Source organism: Cnephaeus nilssonii (genome assembly GCF_951640355.1).
Source record: "Cnephaeus nilssonii genome assembly, chromosome: 8".
Lineage (NCBI taxonomy): Eukaryota > Metazoa > Chordata > Mammalia > Chiroptera > Vespertilionidae > Cnephaeus > Cnephaeus nilssonii.
This window is the reverse complement of record NC_137079.1, coordinates 65,467,985-65,487,386: the sequence shown is the minus strand read 5'-3', so window position 1 is coordinate 65,487,386 and position 19,402 is coordinate 65,467,985. Positions and strand designations below refer to the sequence as shown.

The 19,402-nt window shown below is 35.7% G+C and overlaps 1 protein-coding gene across 2 annotated transcripts in view; it reads right to left on the bottom strand.

Moving 5' to 3' along the window:
* Positions 1 to 422: 422 nt before the first annotated feature.
* KLHL1 (kelch like family member 1) overlaps positions 423 to 19,402 on the bottom strand; it is a gene marked incomplete at both ends in the record, with an annotated part of 354,832 nt that continues 335,852 nt past the window's right edge. For both annotated transcript variants that reach the window (XM_079778802.1, XM_079778803.1), the window contains 2 exons: positions 423 to 482; positions 8,892 to 9,063. In XM_079778802.1, coding sequence (XP_079634928.1) covers positions 423 to 482; positions 8,892 to 9,063 — 232 coding nt within the window. The remainder of the gene's footprint in view (positions 483 to 8,891; positions 9,064 to 19,402) is intronic.

Below are 19,402 nucleotides of genomic sequence, written 5' to 3'. Positions count from 1 at the left end.
AAACCAATCAGATTCTGTCAGATGGAAATATCATGTCTTCTACACTGGGCAACCTCTTGAATATTGTCAGATATTATCAAGCAATTATAAATAATGAAATTATCCATGTCACAAATATTGGTTTCTCCTTTAATTGCTCAAGAAAAACAAGCCTTTGGTAACTCCAGCTATTGTATGCTACAATACAAAACAATTACCAATGACCATTCCTGAACTAATACACGGCCAGATGTTGTTCCCATAGCAGTTTGATATTTTATTGTTTTCTAGAATTCTGTTTGATCTTCTGCCTCAATTGACATCAGTAGGTGATTCTGCAGAAATCCTTGTTCTTGAAGATTTGCATCTCAGGAAGTTCTTATTCTTGCCCTCATATAAAAATAACTACTCCAGCAAATAAAATCTCTCCAAATAAAAATAAGTCAAGGTTGCTTGATGACTACTACACAGGCACCTGCTCTCCCAATATTCAAGGAAGCCATCTGTTGAAAAAATTAAACACAATTTAAGGAAAAATTTACTCTTTTTGAAAAATATACAAATTCTAATATATTTGACACTTATCATTGAAATCTAAATAATTTTTATTATATTTCCCAATTTATCTACAAGTAGTACAACAAAAATGTAAATGATGAAAATGGCATTCATAAAAGAGAAGTAATTTATATATTAACATTCTTAAAATATGTAATCACTTATGTGATTTTTAATAAAATAATAAGATATTTTATGACTTCTAGTGAAATAAAACTGCTTTAGAAGTTTCCAGCAAAGATTTATTCTGGAGTTTGCATGGACATATTTGTAAAGATATTTTACAGTAATAGGTTAGAATACATTTTAGATGAAATAGCTATTATACTTATTGAAATCATTTTGAAGTTATTTCCCTTGATATTATAATGAATTGAATGTGTTATTCATTCATCCTAAACCTAGACATACAATGCAGTAACTTTAATATTTTGTCATAAATAGGCCATAATTACAACTGGCATAGGATTTATTTTAAGAATTCCACCTTATAATAGTCATTGAGATGAGAATTGAGATTTTCAAAAATAATCATGAATATGAAATTGGCTAGAAATATATTAAAACAGTAACTTTTACAAAGTCGTAATAAAAATTTATTCCATGGATGTAAGCCAAGATTATAATAATTTGAGTTTTTTTATATCAATGATTTTTATTACAGTTTTCTAAGAATAATTTATGTACTTAAAAATATCAAAGAAGACTAGGAATTGCTGGATATTATTTCAACCTGAAAAGAAAAAGAATAAAATGTAAGAAATAGAATAGCTAAGAGCATAATAACCTCAGATCACATACATTATCTTATTGATTGAGAAAGGACATAGTCTTACTTTCTAAATATGAAAATTGCTATCATTATCTACTAGTTCTTTAAATGTATTTATTCTTGTCAGTCCTTTGTAGGTTAAAAAAATTCCCATATGGCATTTTATATTCTTTTCATTTAATACATTATTTTAAAAAAAGAGGTTTTAATGTCATGTTTCTTGTCTTTAATATAGATAACTGACCAAAATAAAAGGAGAAAAGGGGCATGTAAATTTATTGATAGTACATTGTGTTAAGAATAATTTTTATAGGTCACCACAATCTCATAATCTCATCACGCATTGTTATCTTCGTATGACAGGTGTGTGAATGAAATGTCCAGAGACAATATATAAACCCAAAACATCAATGTATACAAACTAAAATGTGCCTGACTCCGAGGTGCACACACTTTCCATTATCTCTCTTTTAGTTTCCAATCATTTTCAGATCTTGTTTGACATCAAAGTCATCTAAAGAACTACAAAATATATGCGCTCAAGTCCCATCACTACATAGGAATGGGATGAGTACCTGGTAGTCATGTTTTTTGCAGTTTCCCAAATACCCTCTGATGTTCTTTTTTTTTAAATTTTCTTTATTGATTAAGGTATTACATATGTGTCCTTAACCTCCATTACCCCCGAATACCCCCACTCATGCCCTCACCCCGCTATTGTCTGTGTCCATTGGTTAGGCTTATATGCATGCATACAATTCTTTTGGTTGATCTCTCACCCTTTCCCCCACCCTCCCCTACCTTCCCTGTGAGGTTTGACATTCTGATCGATGTTCTTTTAATGCTGAGAAAATTGTGCATAGTTTTTAGATAAAGTGAATAGCTTCATTTTATACCAACATCTACATCTGTCTCTATACAGGTATATTTGTATAAAAAATGAATCTCTGCTCTTTTTTTTTTTTTTTTAAATGAGCTATTCCTAGTGTGTTTTCTATCTCAGTGAATGACACCACTCTGCTCAAAAGAAAAACCTGGAGCACACCTGTGTCCCTTAATTGTACCTCACTCAACCTTATATCTGAATGCTCAACTGTGACCAACTTATTTACATTCATTTCCATGGTCTTCACCCTAATTCAGGTTACAATTTTAACCTGAGTATAAAAAGGAGAAGAATATGCCACCCCAACATATTTCACTTTTACTAATGCTTAATTTAAATTGAAGGTACTTGAGAGACTAGCAGTCTAGGAGGGACACTCCTTTGTTACCCTGATAGCAGGAAGATAAATCTCCCATGTTCATGGTACCCACCTTATACCAGGAGGGTAGAAAATATCCTTATCACCAGAGATAGAGAATTTAGGCCCCAAATGTCTATATAAACAAACCTTGTTACTGCTTCATCAATTTACTAGCCCAATCCCAAGGCCCTTTGTCTTGTCAATTCTTCACAGATTTATTCTTTTTGTGTCTAAACAGTATAAAAGCTTTCTGCTTTGGTCACTTCTCTGAGTCTCATATTTATGGGATCCCTGTAAATAAATATTATATTTGTTCACTCCTTTAATCTGCTTATGCCTATATAATTATTAGACAATCCAAAGAAACTAGAAGAGAAGGGAAATTTTTCCACCCTAAAGTGGATTAGTAAAATATTTTCTTAACATATTTCTCTCACACTAATTTTGCTTTCTCCGAACCATTTTTTTTTATATCCTGTCAAGTGCAATCCTTTTAAAACTCAATTCTGATTATTTACTTTTCCTGCTTAAAATTCTCTATTAACTTGTCCTTCAGTATTACTGTAAAATCAAACTTCTATGACATGGTTTCTATCCCTAGATCACAGACCCTGTTTATCTCTCCAAACTTATTGCTCACCAATTCATTTCTTGCCCAATGTAAAATGCCACATGTTCTCCTTCCTGTGGCTCTTCACAAATTCTGTTCCTTAAACCACTCCCCATATTTTCATTTGGTTAACTATTACTCATCTGTCAGCCCTCCTTCTACATATCATTTTCTGAAGGAAGATTTCTGTATCCTACACACTTAACCTTTTGCACTCGGATGTCGAGATTAAAATTACTCTTTGAATGTATCAATAATTTGAAATATAAAAGAAATCCAAATAAATAAGTTTGTATGAAAAGAAACTCCAGTTTTTTTATTCTACTGCCGCGCTTTGTAAAATCTGGGGTATTTATAAAATTAAATCCCGAGTAGAACAAAGGAATCGAGAAAAAAGCAAGCGAGTGCAAAGGGTTAAGTTCTATCATAGTGCTAAGTATTCCCCTAACCACAGAATTTATCATGCTATTTTAAGCATTTGATATATTCTATATATATACATTTTAAATATTCAAGAGAGCTTTACCCCTTTTCCACCTTGGCCCAAGTTTATCTATTTATTTGAAATCTGCCCTGCTATCCCTCCAGGGATATGCCTTTCAACTTTAGATGATAAGTGGAAAAGTTGACCACAGAACCAATTAGAAAAAAAAAATAAGAAAACAAACAAACAGCGGAGGGTGTAGATATTCCACCAGCTTTTCTGGAAACTATTCACAATATCTTATATATCTGAAGTAAATAATTCATAACAAAGCAAACTGATTTTCAACAATCATTCTCAATTTATATAAGAAACATTCCCATATCTCTTAGTCCATGCCAGCCACTCTGCTAGTCTTTGGAGACATGGCTGTAAAATGCTACGCTATCTTTGTTTCTTTACAGCTTCAGGTGGATACAGCATAACAATACTCTTACCATGTAACTAGAGAAAACATGGAAGGGTGATTTTATCCAGACTAGGAGAAATGGAGTAAAGCTCACTCTTTTTTTTTTTTTAATTTGTCTTAAAATGCACATATTGTTTTTCAAGTCAAATGAAAGAAATAAACTTAATATTAAATGAGAAAATCAAATTTATTTTAAAAATACCTACATGCATGCATGTATTCTCTGTAAAACTAAGTAATACAAATCTGGCAATTGTTCCAAATCTATTTCCATTATTTCCAGAAGCTATCTTGAGTTTTCAAAATATGTATTCTTGAATTTTTAAATATAGTTTTCTTGTTTAATACCTACCCATTATGGAGTACCAATAATAAATGGGATAAACAATTTTATACATTTATGGGCTAAGTGAAGGGAAATTAATAGGAATTATTTAGTTAGCAAATCAGCATTATTTTCTAGTGGCCTGAAATCTTGAAAATTTTCAAAGGGTTCTCATGTGGGTCTGCTGATGGTCCTTCAATGTCTTAAATTAAAATACAAATAATAAAACGATATGAATGAAAAATTTTAAGAAATTTAAGAGCTTTAACATGAATGTTTATTATATTAAATAAAATTATAAAATATTTTAAATACCACTTTGCTATTTATAAGGTATTATATGATCCAAAAGAGTTATAAAATACAGAAGAGGGAAAGTGGTCTTTAGGAGGCTTTTAGCTATTATTACTACATATATTATTTTGATTTCAATTTTAAAAGAATGATAAGCATAATGGCTCATTATTATCTGTCTATAATAATAAAAGTGTAATATGCTGACCGTATGTCCTTCCAGGCTTCCTTCCGGACCACATTCCAGATGAAGCCGAGGCTACAAGGAAGCCCAGGGACTGGGTGCCTGCTGGTGGCGGGAGGGAAGCCTGGGTCTTGCGTGCCAGAGGGAAGCTGGTTTCGGCAGCCGGAAGAAGGAAGGCCTACTCTTGAACGAATTTCATGCATCAGGCCTCTAGTATATATATAAAAGGCTAAGTATCCATCCTTCCCTCCAACTGGTAGCTGTGAGGCACCCTGACCACGAGGGGGCAGACACACAATGCAGGAGCTGCCATGATGCACACTGGCCATTTAAAAATAAATGGCACCATGGACCTGATGCTGACAAATCAATACTCAGCTTCTCCCAAGTGGGACAAAGGCCCCGCCACTACCCCAGAGTGACAGCCCACCAAATCACAGCCAATGCTGCCAAGACCCCATGGCACAAAATGCGGCCCACAGCCCAGCCCAGCCTGGAAACGGTCACTGCAAGTGCTGGGTAATGATATCACATAGTAATGCCCAGCTTCCTCTCCCTAGTGACTAGCCTCTTTGGAGTTTCTTTAGCCCAGGAACACGACTTGCTTTATAGCCAGGTGCAAACATTTTACAGTTCAACCAAATGTTTATGAGGTGTTTTCCCATTCCTCATCTCATTTAATCCTCACAGAAGTCCTGGAGTAGGTAGTTAGTAGACTCAGTAGAATCCTATTTTCTTTTCATTAGCAAGACAATGGAGACTTAGAAGGTTTAGAAACTTGACCCAACTGAAAAGAAGTAAGAAATGGTGGAACTTGAAAATAACTTCAGGTTTCTCACTGCACAGAATATAGTCAAACACTGCTGCAGCTAAATATGTTACCCTTTGTTCTCACTGTGTGATCTACAATAATAATCTGTTTTGTGTTGATATTTACTGCTGTGTTGTTGACAATTACCTGAAAGAGAAGTTGGGGTACTTCACTGGGCTAGAAAAAGTCTAGCTAAATCAGAAAGCAGGTCTAATTATGCAAGTTTATCTATATATATAAAAGGCTAAGTTGACTCGTGCATGCACGATACATATAAAGCTCTTGCTGGCGCTAATAGTATGTGTATGTTTCAATCTGTCGTTGTCGACCATGAATTTGGTTGACACTTCTATTATAGAAAAAAGGTGAAGAGTGATATTAAAATATTCCTTCTAATTAATTTCCTTTTAATGTGCATGAATCCATGCACCGGGACACTAGTAAATCCTATATAATAAAAGCTTAATATGCTAACTGTCCAGTTGTTCGGGCATCCGTTCAACCAATCAAAGTGTAATATGCTAATGATATGCCAAGGCCACTCAACCGCTTTCTATGACATGCACTGACCACCAGGGGCAGACAGTTGACTGGCTGACTAGTTGCTATTATCTGCATTGACCACCAGGTGGAAGACACTCCAACAGGTAGGTTAGCTTGCTGCTCAGGTCTGGCTGATTAGGACTGAGTGAGACTGGCCGGACATGCCCTGGAGCCTTCCTGCAGTCCCTCCCTGGCTGGCCAACCTCCCGTGTCTCTCCATGGCCGTGATCGTGGGTGGGTGGGTGGGAGGTAATAAACCAAAGACCATCCTATATAATAAAAGGCTAATATGTAAATCTCCAAACAGCGGAATGACCGGTCACTATGACATACACTGACCAACTGGGGGCAGATGCTTAATGCAGGAGCTGCCTCCTGGTGGTCAGTGCGCTCCCATAGGGAGAGTGCTGCTCAGCCAGAAGCCCGGCTCATGGCTGGTGAGCACAATTGCAGTGGCGGGAGCCTCTCCCACCTCTTTGGCAGCACTAAGGATGTCCGAGTGATCCCTCAAGGGCTCCCGGACTGTGAGAGGGTGCAGGCTAAGCTGAGGGACACTCCTGAGTGTACAAATTTTATACACTGGGCCTCTAGTATATAATAAAGATATATTATCTCATTTATATACTAATTAACTTCCTTTACTTAATGTTCATTTGTAAAAGTGGCACATTTAAAATATATACCATTGGCCCTAGCCAGTTTGGCTCAGTGGATAGAGCCTTGGCCTGTGGACTCAAGGGTCCCGGGTTTGATTCTGGTCAAAGGCACATGCCCCAGTTGTGAGCTCGATCTCCAGTTGAGGGCATGCAGGAGGCAGCCAATCAATTATTCTCTCTCATCATTGATGTTTCTAACTCTCCCTCTCCCTTCCTCTCTGAAGTCAATAAAAATATATTTAAAAATAAGGAAATACATAAATAAATAAAATATGTACCATTGAACTGGTACATTTCCTTAGCAAATCAACAATCATTAATTCATGCAATATTCCCTGAAAAACACTAGGATCTCTGAAAGATAAGAGTTTAAAGTATATCCTCTAATATTTTAGTGCAATAATTATTAACATTTTAATATTTTCTGCTTTTTGGAGAAGGAATGCTTCTTCTCTCACAAATTAAAGTAAAATATACATAAATCATGGGACTTAGTTCTTTAAATACTTCCCCTTCTTTCCTTCATTCTACTTTCTTTCTTCCTCCTTAGTGAATTTCATCTAGCCTCATTGGAATCAAAGAGCTTTCTGATAGAGAGGATTGAGATTCATAACCAGGTACCTTAACCTGTTTGTTATGAATTTGGTTTTGTATTTAAATGCAGCATATATAAATACGGTGTGTGAACACATTTCTAACCTGGGAAAATCAAGGGAGTGATGTATCTTTAAAAGTAAATATTTTTAAAAGAAATTTACTTCAAGAACTGTTCAAGTTTTTCAGATAAATTTTAGTCAGTTTCTGTGTCCAAAAAATAAAACCTTTCACCCAGAAAGATGAGAGATGAAGTTATTGTTCTGCTTCAACTAAATAATGCTTTGGTTTTCACCTCACCCATTAATGGAAAAGGTTTGTTTGTTTGTTTGTACAGTATTTTGCTTTTAGGTTTCTGATAAAGGAATGAGATAATAGAGATATTGAGAGATTTGGAAAAGACATAGGGGAAGAAATTGAATATGAGGACAGAAGTCAGAGAATATTATATCCATTTTCACCATTACAAGCAATGACATAGTAGCTATAAAGCATAAGGTATTTTCCACTATAGTTAAGTTGTTCTAGCCTCAATTCTCCCCCGCCAACACTCATACACACCAGCAGAAATTATTTAGCTATATGACTAAAATGGGAGCTGAGTCTCTAACTACAGTGCGTATTCAAGGATAACGCCTCATCTAAGATCAGCCAATCGTTTCACTCCATATTTCAGGCCAAAGTGATTATCCAGGGATGAGTGTTTTATACATGACAGACCATTCAGAGCTTTTTGCTGTTTGTTTCTTATCAAACAAATAGTTCTTTTATTTTCTCTGTTATGGCTGAATATTGCTACTTGGAATTTCCACCCCATGGAAAATTTCTCTGCAACAGGTAACAATAGACCTAACATAGTCAAGCAAAACTGTAAGGCAGAAAGTTGATTTCTGCAGGCTTCCACCCTCTTAATTCCAGTTATCTCTAAAATCAAATATTCTGAAGTTAGGGTTTTGTGGATCAATATATTCTACCTTTATTTTTGCCTTCGCTAATTATCATTCAGTTCCTATCATTATTTATAATAAAGTAGAAACATGAATCTCACTTTTTAATATAAATTTTATTAAAATACTAGAGGCCCAGTACCAAAAGTTTGTGCACTGGTAGGGTCCCTAGCAGCTGCTAGTTGCTGGGTACTCCCTCCCTTCCCCTGGCAGGCCCTGCCTCCTGGACGAAATCCTGGTTGAGGGAACGATTTGCATACTTCGCTTTTATTATATAGGATAGAGCACATTAGAGAAAAGTGCACAACAACATGTAACTAAATAAACTTTTACAAAATGAAAACAATAGATTAAATCAATCACTTTGGGTTCAGAGTAATTTGAGTAGGTATATTACTGTATATATCCTTCTCCTCCAAAGAAATTAAATGAAATTCATTCTTATATTTGAAGTAAAGTATGCTGGCAACAACCTTACCTGTGTCCACTCATTAGTTTGTGGATCATAGGATTCCATGGTGTTGAGGTATGTCTGCCCATCATAGCCACCAACAGCATATAATCTGTCACCAAGGAGACAAACTCCAACAGCATCTCTGGGCATACTCAAAGGAGCCACAGTGGTCCATGTGTCTGTTTTGGGATCATATCTAAAATGTAAAGATAATAAGACATATTCTAACGTATTCAACTTTTACTATATGGATAATGCCCACCCAAAAGCAAGCCATGAAAAACAAAATTGTGATTTTGTTTTTTTCCTAAAAGCTAATTTTTTTGAGCAGATGTTCAAGGGCTAATATCCACAGTGTCTAGCTCTCTAAACTTTAAGGTAATTAAAACATATGCCTAGACTCTTATTTATATAGCTGCAGTCATTTAACAAAATGAGTATGAAAATAGTTTATTTTCATAAGGAAATTATTTACCACAGCATAAGCAAAGTGTTATGGTAAAGAAACAGAAGTAATTGTTAAAAATCTGAGAGAAGTATGCAATATTTCACTATTGAAGTCTCCACTAAATCAGGTCTGAAAATCTAGCCCAAGTTTGTTATATATAAAAAGTTGTGTAAAAGTACTGAAGTGTTAATAAAAAATGCATACCCACCTTTAAGGAAAGCAGATGTGCAGTATGGCTAAGTTTAAGGATGCATGAAACAGTAGAGTGCCAAAAAAGGTGCATATGTGTTTTTTTTAATATGTTTTTATTGATTTGATAGAGGGGAAGTTAAAGAAAGAGAGGGAGAGACATCAATGTGAAAGAAACATGATCAGCTGCCCCCTGCACAGCCCTTACTGGGGATCCAGCCCACAACCCGGGCTTGTGCCCTGACCAGGAATCTAACCAGTGACCATTGGGTGCACAAGAGGATACTCAACCAACTGAGCCACACCAACCAGGGCAAGGTGTTTTGTGATCAACTTTTGGATGTTTGATTCCCAGAGTAAGAAGGTGTTTTGTGTTTTCTCAATAGGAAAATAGGGAGCCTTTGAAACTTGGGAAAATAATTACAGCATGAAAATAATTACAGCAAAGAACTATATTTTAGTGACATAAATTAGGATTTTCCATAAGGGAGATATTGGTAAATCAAAAGAATAAAGTAGCGGATATAAATTATTATTGCTGAATTTAAACCAAAATTAATCTAATTTTCAGAAAGTTTGACTACCATACAGTAAATACAGATTTTATATTTTAAGTAACAAAAATCTGAAGAATACTTTAGTTAATGAGCTTTGCTTCAGCAAAAATAAAATGAATTATTAAAACACCTCTTTGCCATTAATCTGCAACTATAGGTTCAGATATAGGAAGAAGAAAGCTAGTAAGAAGTAAAAACCCCAGCAGAGTAAATGCAAAGGAAGGGGGGGGGGGATGAAAGCTGGGTGGGAAATAGGGGGAAAATGGAGACATCTACACTTATAAAATAGAAAGATGCAAATTGAGTGTACCTCCATGATGCCCACCAGCCAATCAGGAGTGAGTATGCAAATTAACCTGACAAAGATTGCGGGTTAATTTGCATATGCAGGTGCTGAGTGGCCTGGGTCCTGGGAACACTCTCAGGACCCAGGCCGCTCCTAGCCTGTAGGCCCACATGTAGGCCCTGAGCAGCTGGGGTTCCAGAATGCCCCTGGCCACTACTGGCCTACGGGCCACTCCAGGCCTATGGGCACAGGCGCCATGGTGATGTGGGGGATGTTCCCGCCCTGTGGCAGCTTGCGTGTGCGCCAGCACCAAGCAGCAGCTCGGGTCCATGCCCCCAGCCCAGGGCCAAAATGCGGGGCTGGCTGCTGGCCTTGGGGGCGTGTCCCCGCAGGCAGCGGGGACATGCCCCTAAGCCAGTGGACACAATGAAGGGGGTCCTCTGCACATGAGCTGCAGAGGAAACACCTTTTCTTTTCTTTTTTTTTTAAAAAAATATTTTATTGATTTTTTTACAGAGAAGAGGAGAGAGGGATAGACAGTCGGAAACATCGATGAGAGAGAAACATTGATCAGCTTCCTCCTGCACACTCCCCACTGGGAATGTGCCCCCAACCAAGGTACATGCCCTTAACAGGAATCAAACCTGGGACCCTTCAGTCTGCAGGCCGATGCTCTATCCACTGAGCCAAACCAGTTCGAGCGTAAACACCTTTTCTGACCGCTCATTGGCTAAACTCCCTGTATGCCACCACTTGCAGTGTTCTTAGTAACTTGGGTTATAAGAATCCAAGAAGGTGATCTAGGGTTTTTCCACCACACTCTTGGAGGAAAAAACGAAGGTCTGCTGTTGGAGGGGCTAAGAAATGTCATATCCTGTCCTAGCCGGTTTGGCTCAGTGGATAGAGCCTTGGCCTGCTAACCGCAGGGTCCAGGTTCAATTCTGATCAAGGGCATGTACCTAGGTTACAGGCTCCTCCATGGCCAGGGCCCAGGTCAGGGCTCATGCAGGAGGCAACCAATCAAAGTGTCCCTCTCACATTGATGTTTGTCTCTCCCTCTCTCTTCCATACTCTCTAAAAATCAATGGAAACATATCCTCAGGTGAGGATAAAATAAAAGAAAGAAAGAAATGTCATAGCCTATGAAAGACACATCTTTAAAATGCCTAAAGAAAGTTGTCATTTTTTCATGGTGAAGGGACTGGAGTCCATGTTGATGAAAACACCTTGGCAGCTGCAGTGGTTGGCAGTGGCAGCAGCAGCGGGGTGATGGGGCTGGCGCCTTCCCCTGATCAGCCCAGTTGCCTCCTGCAGATGAATGGGCCTAAGCCGTCAGTAGGACATCCCCTGAGGGCTCCCAGTCTGTGAGAGGGGGCAGGCTGGGCTGAGTGCACAAATTTCATGCACCGGGCCACTAGTTTGTAATAATATCTGTAAGGACAGCAAAGAGGCCTTTCTGTTTCATTGCTGTGGCCTTGCCCAACTTATGGGAAACACCTGGTAATTAAACTCCAACATTGTTGACTCCTCAGTTCCAACTAAAGGTTAAGATAAGCTACTCTCAAGGCTACATTCTTCCATCCAACTCCTCCCTGCTGTTTTAACAGTTTCAGAATAATTTGCTCCTCCTCATCCTCTCCTTCTTTTCCCTCTCCCCTTCAAACAGATTTCCCTTTTGAACTCTTTATAACTTTTGGTCTAAGCTTGTTTTACAGCTCTGAAAAAATACTGATAAGACACCTCCTTAGAATATCTGCTGGACTGTGTCCTGGAAAGTGAATAAACTGTAACTTTCCAAGACAACCCTTCTGGTGTCTGCTCAACTTCAACACCATTCCCCTCCCTTCCTTGTCCCTTAGCAACTACTGAACAACGCAAACTCCCTTTGTTCTCTGCCCTGTATTGACTAGCAATACTTGGCCCTTTACTCCCTTGGAAAAAAAATAAGTTTCCTCTGTGTATCTTTTCTCTTAGTCATGAATTCTTTCACAGCCCATGTCACTGAGCAAGTCTCAACAGTGCCAGCAATAAGATAAAGGGGGGGCGGGGGAGGAGGACTGAGTGAAAAATTTTTGTTTTTGTTTTTTACAAACACAGCAAATATACTCTTTCTTTCTGCTTCAATCTTGTTTTTCACTAATTGAAACTTTCAACCCACAAACTCTTAAAACAAAGAAAGAAAACAAACACAAAAAAAGCTGAAAAAACCTCACCTATAGTTTATTAGAAATAAAGAAGGTTGTTATAACAAATGATTGGAAGGACCCCAAGGATCTATAATCCATATTTTATAGAGAATATTCATGTTATTCAAGATATTACATGCAATTACACTCCATGGTTGAAAAAGTTGGGACAGCCTATAAAATGAGAGACTGGTTGAATGCTTGCAAAACCATGACCACCTTAAAGCACAGGCTGTCTAGCAAATAAAAATGCAATTTTACATGCAGCAATTAATAAATGCAACCATCACAAAGAGACACAGACATATATAGACACACAAACACAGACAAAATCTATGCCATCATAATCTTCTTTACAATATTTAAATTTATATCATGAACATTTTGACATTTATAAATATATTTTTTAATGAGGACCAAAAATAAGTAGACAGAGAAGAAAAGGAGTCAAATAGTACAATCTATAGGAGTCAAATAGTACAATCACTAGGAGTCAAATAGTACAATCACTAGGAGTCAAATAGTACAATTTATAGTATAAAGTAGAATATACACAGGATAACTGAATTTTTCAATTAAAAAAAAACAGAAATAATAAATAAGAAGTAACTGTCATAAATTAAATGTGATTTAAAAACATAACAAAATGAGTGGACCTTATTTGGATCTCAACTTAAACAAACCAACTATTAAAAGATGCTTGAGACATTTTGGAAATTTTAATTTTGGGCATCAGAGTTTAATAAGCCATTATTGAAGTTTCTATTAGTTGTGATAATGACATTGTGATTATGTTGAAATATAAAGCTCTGATTATTTTATTTGCTTGTTTCTGGGATGAAATCAGATATATATTCAGCAAAAACGACATCTTGAATAATTTATTTAAAATAATACTGTAGGAAAAAGGAAAGGACAGTGACGGTGAATGAATAAAACAAGAATGACAGATTGGTGATGGTTGTTGAAGCTGGGTAATGAGTGTAGGGGAATAAATTGTATTGTTTACTTTTTGTTTGTCAGGAAATTATTGTTGTAAATATAATTTTAAAAGGAAGAATGTATAATATACTTTAATTTCAGTGAAGAGTGAACATTCTTTTATTTTATTCATTCTTCAATAGAAACCAATCTGGCTTTTGTCACAATCAATTCACTAAAACTGCTTTTTCTGAAGTCATATTTTAGTCCTCAATTAATTTTTATTCAGCTCTATAGAATTTTTTCCAGCAGCTTGTCTATGAAGCAGACTTTATTTATCACTTTGCAAAAAAAGCAGAAGAACTGAGAAAACAGCTAACAGTAATACACTAAGCAATAATAAATGAATTTCTGAAAGCTTATGAATCTTCAAGTGATATTCAAATATCAAAACAATTCTCAAATACTCATATTCCAGGATAAAATAAGAACACACTAGGGTGTTCTATATGCTTTAAAGATAATATCCTACATTTAGAAATAGATATCATTTCTTTTATATTTTACAAACATTCCTAAAGAGAATTTTAAAAATCTAGTGCATTCTTTTATAAAATTTAAATCTTTGAATTAGATGTACCTCTCATTAAGGGTAGGTAATATACTTTATATGTGTAATCCAATCTTTTATAATTAATAACTGGCAATGTTGATTATATTTAAATTTATATATTGTTAGAAAAACAAACCAAAACAAAACAAATACCAAGTACAACCTTCTCTCCTCCCAAACAAATGCTCTTTCCCTGATATTTAAAAAGTAACCCCATAAATTCAAAATTACCTGCTAATAATGATGCTTGTTTTCACATTAATAACTTTAAATTGATTTTCCTGTATTCAGAGTTTTATAAATTCACCTCTCAGCCTGGAGATATACAAGATTTCTACCCCAAAAATGAAACAAATGTTTGTTTTTTTGAGCTTAGGGAAGGATTTACAGATGTATAAGCATTTTCATACAATTACTAATAGTGAACTCTGTCACTCTCATTTCTGGTTTTTGACAAGATTTAGTTCTAAGCATTTAGAGAAGTGAGTCTCTGGTTTCCTGTTCACTAAAAAGAAAAAGGAAAAGGCAGGGGCTGCCTTCATATTTAGGCTCGCTTCCTTTCCTATGTTTCACCTTGGCCTTCATGGTCAGAGTATGAGATCTGCTTCAGGAACTCTATTAAAGTTTATAGCCCTCAAGCAAGAGAAGCACTGTGTATACACTGTGGCTAAAATTGGCTGCAAAGTGAACACTTGCTCAAGTCATATAGCAGTTAGAGAACAAAAGTTAGTTTCTCATTGAAAATCCCTATTCAAGCCAGGACCGGTTTGGCTCAGTGGATAGAGCGTCGGCCTGTGGACTGAAAGGTCCCAGGTTCAATTCCGATCAGGGGCATGTACCTTGGTTGCGGGCACATCCCCAGTAGGGGGTGTGCAGGAGGCAGCTGATCGATGTTTCTAACTCTCTATCCCTCTCTCTTCCTCTCTGTAAAAAATCAATAAAATATATTTAAAAAAAAATCCCTATTCAAGTTTTTCAGGTACCTTTAATTTTCAAACATGGTCATTTCTATAGCTCAAGGATAAGAATCAATCTTAAAATATTTAAAGGGGAATTGTTTTAAATATAAAAGCATTACTTTGATAGCAAATAGAATTGAAAATGTCCATTTTCCTAAGTTTATACGGCTAATTTTCAGCTAGCAAGCAAATTAACAACACAGAAATGGCTTGTAGTCAGGTAGGTTTTCCTGTTAAACAAAAACAAATAAGGAAGCAAAGAAAAAGTAAAATAAAATTAAAATAACCGAAAGAGCAGTCTTTAGATTTCTAGTAAAATAATTATGCAATCTATATTTGAATTGATTTTAATAAATTATTTGTGAATTATGAGTAAAAATAAAATAATTTATTTTTCCTATAAACTGACATCATAATAGCTATCATGAGATTATCAAAGTGACTTTATAATTATTCTTAATATCTATTTCTTCTTCAAGGTTTTCTTGGGATTTAGGACTCTTTATTTTTATTTAAATTATAGGATCATGTTTTCAATGTATATACCCACAATCACAATCCACAAGTGTTTATAATTTAATAAGGACTGCATTATACCTATAGTCAATTTAGAGTAGAATTCACCTTCTTATAATTTTCAAACTTCTAATCCATAAAAATGGCATTCCCCTCCATTTATTTAAAACTTTTTAAGCTTTTCTCAATAATGTTTTATTTTCTCTTTAGTATTTATTGCTAGATATTTCAAACCTATTTTAATGGTAATTTTTATACATTAATTTTGTTATTTATTGCTTACATGTGGAAATACACTTAGTTTTATATATTGACTGAGTATATAGCAACCTTACTAATTCACTCATTAACTCAAATAGTTTCTGCTTAGATTTTGTTTAGATTATCATTAGATATTTATCATGCAAGCTTGAATATTGACAGTTTTATTCATTCCTTTGCAAGTGTTATTTTCTTTCCCTTTATTGCCTTACCAATGGTTAATTACTCTATTAAACTGTTGAAGAACAATGGTATTGACAGCAACTTTGTTCTCAATCTAATAAAAACTTCAAAATAAAACCTATATATATAAAAGCCTAATATGCAAAGTGTCCCCTCAGGAGTTTGACCAGGAGACCTGGAGTTCAATCATTCACTATGACATGTGCTGACCACCAGGGGGCGGTATGGAACAAAGGAAGGCCCCTGCCAGCAGCTGGGGAAGGGAGACCCCAGTTGGCAGCTGGCAGCAGGGGAAAGGAGGCCCTGATTGGCTTTGATAGCCGGCCCAGTCTAGGGACCCTACCCGTGCACAAACTTCAAGTACCGGGCCTCTAGTATTTCAATATTTTACTATCAATTTTTGTATTAATTTTACTTCCAAATTTGGTGAGAGTTTTTATTATAACGGATATTTTGTTTTTTCATGTATTTTTATTGATTTCAGACAGTAAGAGAAGAGAGAGATAGAAACTCTGTCAATGATAAGAGAGAATCATTTATTGACTTCCTCCTGGCCTCCTGCACACCCACACTGGGAATCAAGACAGGAATCCGGGCATGTGCCCTGAGCTGGAATAGAACTGTGACCTCCTGGTTCTTAGATCAACACTCAAACACTGAGCTATGCTGGCCAGGCAATGGGTATTTCCTTTTATCATTACTTTTGCACTTATTCATATGCTTATTACTGTATTGAGTCATGTTGATTAACTTTTCTATTTTAAATTAATCTTGTATTTCTGGAATAAACTCAAATTTATTGAGATATACTCCTTTATATTTCTATCTAGGTTTGATTTGCTAATGTTTCTTTTGGATGTTTGCATCTATGCTTATGAGAGAGTTTAGTCACATTATTTTTTTCTATTGTTTCTTCTTATACAATATTTATAAAATTGTATTTTTCTATAAATTTGTTCATTTCAGCTAACAATTCAAATAATGGTATAAACATATATAAATTCTCTCTTTATATAGTCTGCAGACTATACAGTGAAGTTTGCTTTTTTATTTCTTTATAGGTACTTTTTCTCTTCTTTTTCTTGATAATCTTGTTAGTAGTTTATAAATTTTATTTCAAACATTCAGAATAAACAACTCAGGTTTCTTTTAAATCCTCTCTATAGCATTTTTCCTATTTCATTAATATTTTATCATTATTATTTCACTCTTGTATTTGTTATTTCATTTTTAGTGTAGTTATAATTTCTTGAGATTGAAGCTAAAACTTTTGTTTTCAGATTTTTAATTTGTTAAATAAATGAACTTAAATCTATATATTTGTCTGTAAGAATTTTTAGCTACATTTCACAGAATTTGATATATCATATCTTCATTACTACACAATTAAAAATATTTTCTTGTTGGAGCCACGTGCTATTTAGAAGGGTATTGTCTAATTTCAAATTGTTGAGCATTTGGAAAAAAAAAGTCTTTGTTATTTATTGCTAGGTCAATTCCCCTGTGATCAGAGATCAAGCTCTGTCAAATTTCAAGCTTTTGAAATTTGTTGAGGTTTATTTTATGTCCAGAAATTGTAAATTTTGGTAAATATGTTATATGAACTACAATTATTTAGTGTTTTTTCAAAAAAACTATAAGCAATAAACTGAAAAGTAGAGAGAAAATTATTTCCATTTCAAACATATGATTATCTACCCTAAAAAAAATTAGTTATTGGAATTATCTTAGCAGAGACTTGGCTTGAAGTCTATCATTTTCTAAATAACTTGTCCAATGGACCCCACTTCTATCAAAAGAAGGCAAAGTCCAGCACCACAGCAGCCTATGTTGCTTCACAGCTGGGCCTCATCTGTGAAAGAGGAGGAATCTGCATATTTCTCTGTAGTTCCTGCTGGGTGGCCCCAGGCAGTGGCTTATTTTGCACCTCCTTGGAGATCCAAGAGCCAGTGTACCCAGTGGTCAGAGTGAGACCATACCAGATTACAACTCTTCACATCCATAAGTGACACACTCAAGAGGCAGACTCAGTGAGCACCAAAGCCCCATTGAAGCAAGTCCTGCCCCATAAGGGTGTCTCCTGCACAGCAGCTCTTTCATTGTAAACACAGCTGGTCCTCACAGCCAATAGGCCTGGAGGTCAATTCCTCCCAACCAAGAACAATCAAGGCTTAACTACAACAAGACTGTATACACAGTCCACAATGGGATGAACCAAGAGTGAACCAATCAACACTTCAGTTGATTGGCGAGACTGAGCCACTGGGCCCCATAGGACACCTGCTATACAAGGCCACTCTATCAACTCAAAGAGACTTAGCAGCTACCCAATACATAGAAACAAACACAGGGAAGCAGCCAAAATGTGGAGACAAAGAAACATAACACAAATGAAAGAAATGGAAGAAAGCAAACTACTGGATATAGAATTCAAAACCACAGTTACAAGGTTACTCAAAAATCTTCTAGAAACCTCTGAGGAACTTAGTGAGAATCTTAAGGATCTTAGTGAGAATGCCAAAAAAATGGAAAAGGACCAGTCAGAAATTAAGCATACACTGACTGAAATAAAGAATAATATACAGAGCTTCAACAGCAAATAGCAGACTAGAGGATCCCAAGAATCAAGTCAAAGATTTAAAATAAGAGGAAACAAAAAACACCCAACCAGAAAAACAAAAAGAAAAAGGAATCCAAAAATATGAAGATAGTGTAAGAAGCCTCTGGGACAACTTCAAGTGTACCAACATCCGAATTATGGGGGTGCCAAAAGAAGAGAGAGAACAATATATTGAAAACCTATTTGAAGAAATAATGACAGAAAACTTCCTCTACCTGGTGAAAGAAATAGACTTACAAGTCTAGGAAGTGCAGAGAACCCCAAACAAGAGGAATCCAAAGAGGACCACACCAAGACACATCATAATTAAAATGCCAAGGGCAAAAGACAGAGAATCTTAAAAGCAGCAAGAGAAAAACAGTTAGTTACCTACAAGGGAGTACCCATATGACTGTCAGCTGATTTCTCAACAGAAACTATGCAGGCCAGAAAGGAGTGGCAAGAAATATTAAAAATGAAGAATAGTAAGAACCTACAACCAAGATTACTCTACCCAGCAAAGCTATCATTTAAAACTGAAGGTCAGATAAAGAGCTTCACAGACAAGAAAAAGCTAAAGGAGTTCATCACCACCAAACCAGTATTATATGAAATGCTGAAGGGTATTCTTTAAGAAGAGGAAGAAGAAAAAAAGGTAAAGATAAAAAAGTATGAACAACAAAGTGACAACAAATACATATCTATCAACAAGTGAATCTAAAAATCAAATGAATAAAAATTCTGATGAACAGAATGAACTGGTGAATGTAATAGAATCAGAGGCATGGAAATGGAGAGAACTGACAATTCTCAGGGA